This window comes from Austrofundulus limnaeus, unplaced genomic scaffold (genome assembly GCF_001266775.1).
Source record: "Austrofundulus limnaeus strain Quisiro unplaced genomic scaffold, Austrofundulus_limnaeus-1.0 Scaffold6, whole genome shotgun sequence".
NCBI classification, from domain to species: Eukaryota; Metazoa; Chordata; class Actinopteri; order Cyprinodontiformes; family Rivulidae; genus Austrofundulus; species Austrofundulus limnaeus.
Window position 1 is genome coordinate 96,652 of NW_013952408.1, and position 4,265 is coordinate 100,916.

General features: G+C 39.2%; 1 protein-coding gene across 1 annotated transcript; it reads left to right on the forward strand.

Annotated features, from left to right (window-relative positions):
* The first annotated feature begins 385 nt into the window (after nucleotides 1–385).
* Nucleotides 386–3,679, forward strand: zgc:113531 (von Willebrand factor C domain-containing protein 2-like). The gene is made up of 3 exons (XM_014028999.1): nucleotides 386–917; nucleotides 1,932–2,061; nucleotides 2,178–3,679. Exons 1-3 carry the CDS (start codon nucleotides 570–572, stop codon nucleotides 2,366–2,368), a joined length of 669 nt encoding a protein of 222 aa, XP_013884453.1. The 5' UTR covers nucleotides 386–569; the 3' UTR covers nucleotides 2,369–3,679.
* Nucleotides 3,680–4,265: the final 586 nt, after the last annotated feature.

Below are 4,265 nucleotides of genomic sequence, written 5' to 3' on the forward strand. Positions count from 1 at the left end.
GAATTTACCTTACCAGGGAGGCTTAGAAGTGTGATCTCCTATAGTTGGAACACACCCTCCGGTCCCCCTTTTTAAACAGGGGGACCACCACCCCAGTCTGCCAATCCAGGGGGACTGCCCCCGATGTCAATGCGATATTGCAGAGTCACGTAAGCCAACACAACCCTAGTTGTGAGTTGAAAAGCAATTTGACTAAAATTGATTTGATTAAAAATCCCTTTAAATAGGCTGATTATCATTCGTTTGTGTTCTATATTGAAAAATAAAATAAAATAAATAAGAATGACTAACTTTTTAGTTAAAATGATAACATGCAGGACTAAAACTAAAGTAGGCTACGCTGTAATAAATAAGGGGAGGGACTTGTTCCTTCAGGCTCCAACTTTATCATCCCAGCTTCCTTTTTTTTTTTTTCAGGGCTCTTTTTTTAAAGCCTTGAGGAAGCACAGAACTTGGATGGCTGGATTTAACAATGTGAAATAACAGTTTTATGAAACTGTTATTGTTGTTGGATTAAATCTTTTTTTTTTTTCCATTCAAGTTTCCTCTTTGGACCAGAACAGCAGACCATGGCAGAAGTTCTGACTAAGCGCAAACTTTACGCGGCGGTGCTGGTTCTGACGCTTCTCCTGTGCGCACAAAGCGGCCGGGGCTTCTCGGTGGCCGGGCAGCAGGAGAGCACCTGCGAGGACAACGGCAGCCTTTACTACGTCGGGGAATGGTATTTCCTAGACTCGGACCACTGCACCCAGTGCGAGTGCACCGCCGAGGGCTCCGTCTGCGCGCGCACCGAGTGCACGTCTCTCCCGGCCGCCTGCATCCATGTCAGCCACTACCCCACCGACTGCTGCCCCAGGTGCGAGAAGATCGGCTGCGAGTACCGGGGGGTGGTGTACGAGCTGGGGCAGAATTTCCAGGTAAACCTGAGAACCACCACGGTTCCCAATTTGGATCAGCGTGCCTCCTTAAAAGTTCCCAGTAATATCTCAGCAAGTGCTGTGTAAAAATGAAGATGCTTTTCAATTTTGCACACAATCAAATCAAACATAAAACAGGTAATCATATCAGATGGGGCAGTTTTACTCCAGTAGTTTCCCCCCATCATCATTAATATGATCATTAAGGTTATTGTTTGACCTAAATGTTGGCATCCAGTTCACACATTTTATTATACTTCAGATTATTTTTGTCTGGTCTTTATCACTTTGCACCTTTAAGTCACAATAACTATACAGAAATGTGTAAATATCTATAACAAATCAATGCAGGACCACAAAATTTACCTTTACACACTGAATGATTATTATAAAGCACAGTTTTAAATAACAGGAGCACAAGTTTCCTTCTTCTTTTGCATTTAAAATATAAACATACACAATAATGTCATGATTAGACCACACAGTCCCTCCCAGTGGTTCCCAGAAATGCTCGGGACCCCTTTGTGGTACACGTGACATAAAGTGAGGGTCCTCAGAGGATTTTCAGGCATTAAATTAAATGGAAAAAAAAAAGCTAATATTTTCTTCATGATTAGTGCAATTTTTAAAATTAATAATCATAAATGAATACAGTTAGTATTGTAGTTATTAGGTGTGTTTATGTTATTATTCCCTTGTTCAACAGAGTTATTAGTAAAGTTTGCATATGTAAACAAGTAATATTCGAGGTCTTGAACATCTGTTTTTGTGGGTTGGAAGCAAAAACGTTTGAAAACCACTGCTCTAAACTGCTTTGTGTGTTTCAATCAAATTAGGACGAAATTTGTGCATTTTTAAACTTTCCAATATCTGAGAGCAATAGAAAAAATAAGGTAAATGGCGCCCCCTATTGACAAGACATGAGAATGAAGGGATGGGAAGGCTTGTGTTTGTTTTACACCCTTCTCCCCCCCCTTTTCAGTAAAGAGTTTTGTGTCACGCTGTGTCTTCCAGCCGTCAGAGTGTGAGCAGTGCACCTGTGACAGTGACGGCATCGCTCGGTGTCTGGTTGCAGATTGTGCCCCTCCACCGTGTGTCAATCCTGTGTACCAAACTGGAAAGTGCTGTCCTGAATGCAAAGATGGTACGCTTAGGATAAACCTTAATAAAATAAAATAAAATAAAATGAAAAAAAAGAAAAAAAGCTCAGCTTTGTCTGTTAACGTCCCTCTTCTCCATTGATTTTTTTTTCTCCTCCAGGTCCCAACTGTTACGCCGATGAGTCGCGCAGTCAGGTGATTCCTGCAGGAGAGCCCGTTTGGGTCGACTCCTGCACCAAGTGTCGCTGTCACGACGGCCAAGACGCCGGCTACTGGGAGGGAAACCGCCTCGCCTCCTGTTCTCGCCTCAAAAACTGCACACCTGAGCTGCCGCCCAGCCACAAAGCCTGACTTTCAACGGGAGCTGCAGTTACTTTCAAATCCATATTGAGCGGTGGATGATGAGCTGCACGGGCCTCTTAGACTGCACCACTGAAAAATGTCCCTTGGCTCACTCCTGGAGCTGGCACAGCTGATCATTTAATGCAACAAGTTCTTCATCAACATATAAACACATGTAAAGACGAACAGAACTAAACCTAATTTTCAAATCCTCTACAGAAAAGTTCAGATTAAATTAAAGGTCTAGTTTTTCTTGGGGGGAAAAAGCACCTGCTGTCTATAGTGTTTTAGATGAAGATCATTTTATGTTGAGAAATGGTGTTATAACTTAAAATTAAGGTTTTATATAAATAAATAATAATAACTAATTTAAACGCGCTTAGCAAAAATCTCACAGTTAACTTTTGCTACTCTGCATGGATATTGCAATATTTTACACACTCCCATGTCATCTGTTAGTGCCTGGAGCTTGAGTTGTAAACGACTGTCTGCTACAAAAGTTTAGTTCAGTATCTGTGAAACTCACCAAGGCGTAAATTAAAGTCATTTAGCTGTGGCAGCCATCTTTTTCCAAAAGCTAATCAGCTGTCGATGTGCAACCAACGATGACTTTCTAAACGCTTCATTAAAATGAGAAATTCTTCTAATGGTAAAGATGAATAAAAACAAACAAAAAAAATGTTAAAACATTATTATAGCTTTGGCTGCGGGTGACAATTGTAACAGTGGAGCAGGAGTCTGCAACCTTTACAATCAAAAAAGCAATTTCTGCCTCTTTCTCTCTAAAAAATGTGTCTAAACTGTGATTGTCAACTGGTGGCCCATGGGCCACTTTGAGTCTGTCAAGGGGGCCTATTTTAGCCTGTGAGAGTGACATTATAAAAGTGAAGATATATAGTGAAATTGAACATTTTTACAATTAAGGACAAAAATAAAAAACAGTCACAAGAAAAAAATTGTTATACCAACTTTAATAAAAATCTATAACAGTGACCTATGCAGGCATGGTTTTGTTTTATTCTAATCCTTACTATTATCTATCACCATATTTATTCTCAATAACTTAAATGTAAAGACATTCAAAAATATATTTTAAAAAATCCTGTGGGTTTTAAAAGAAAGATCATGCTGTAAGGCTGAAAGTTGGATTATTGAATTGACCAACAAACTACCGGTACTAGCCTGACCTGATCAACCTTTTTAACTCCTTGTATTACTGCACTGGTATTGATCATATATTTGCAAACAGATGGACAGGAAAACTGTTAAAGCTATCCTTTTCTGCTAAACTTAAAAAAAAAAAAAAAAAAAAAAAAAAAACAATCTCACGTTGGTCAAAGCTCCAAAGAGCTGCTGCAGAGAAACCAAAGAGTCACATGTGGCCCCAGAGCCACAGTTTGCAGACCCCTGGTATGGAGGAAAGACAAAAAATAAAAATAAAATAAAACAAATTAAAAAACGACCTTGCTCCAGGCATTTTGTATCTACTTTTTTAAAAACATTGATTAGCTGTTGAGTTTTAGACAGAGGAAGTAGTCGTGGGTGTTAATGGGAGTTCTGTATTTGAATGCAGGGTTTTGTCTAATGGGATGTTATTTAGGCTTGCTCTCTGTGGAGCAGGAAAAAAAACTATTCTCAGCTCAATACTTTATTGATGTTTCACTGTCAGCAACGTGCAATCTTTCACAGAAGCCTCCACTGATATTAGTTCTTCTGCTTATACAACTCGCATAGCTTCAAGTTTACAGTTACACTATCAGTGACTCGTTTTCAGAATCAATATTTACAATCTAATGAACAGTCATTTTTTTATAGGTCTATGTGCAGCAAATTGGCATAATGATCACTCAAACTGTTAAACTATTTAATTGTTTTTCATCTTCAATAAGATTTTGTTTCTAATTTA

Bases quoted from the DNA above. Each gene is read 5' to 3' on its own strand.
- zgc:113531 (XM_014028999.1), top strand. From the start codon at position 570: ATGGCAGAAGTTCTGACTAAGCGCAAACTTTACGCGGCGGTGCTGGTT. The intron at 918-1,931 runs GTAAACCTGAGA...TGTGTCTTCCAG, and splicing joins AGCTGGGGCAGAATTTCCAG to CCGTCAGAGTGTGAGCAGTG. The intron at 2,062-2,177 runs GTACGCTTAGGA...TTTCTCCTCCAG, and splicing joins CTGTCCTGAATGCAAAGATG to GTCCCAACTGTTACGCCGAT.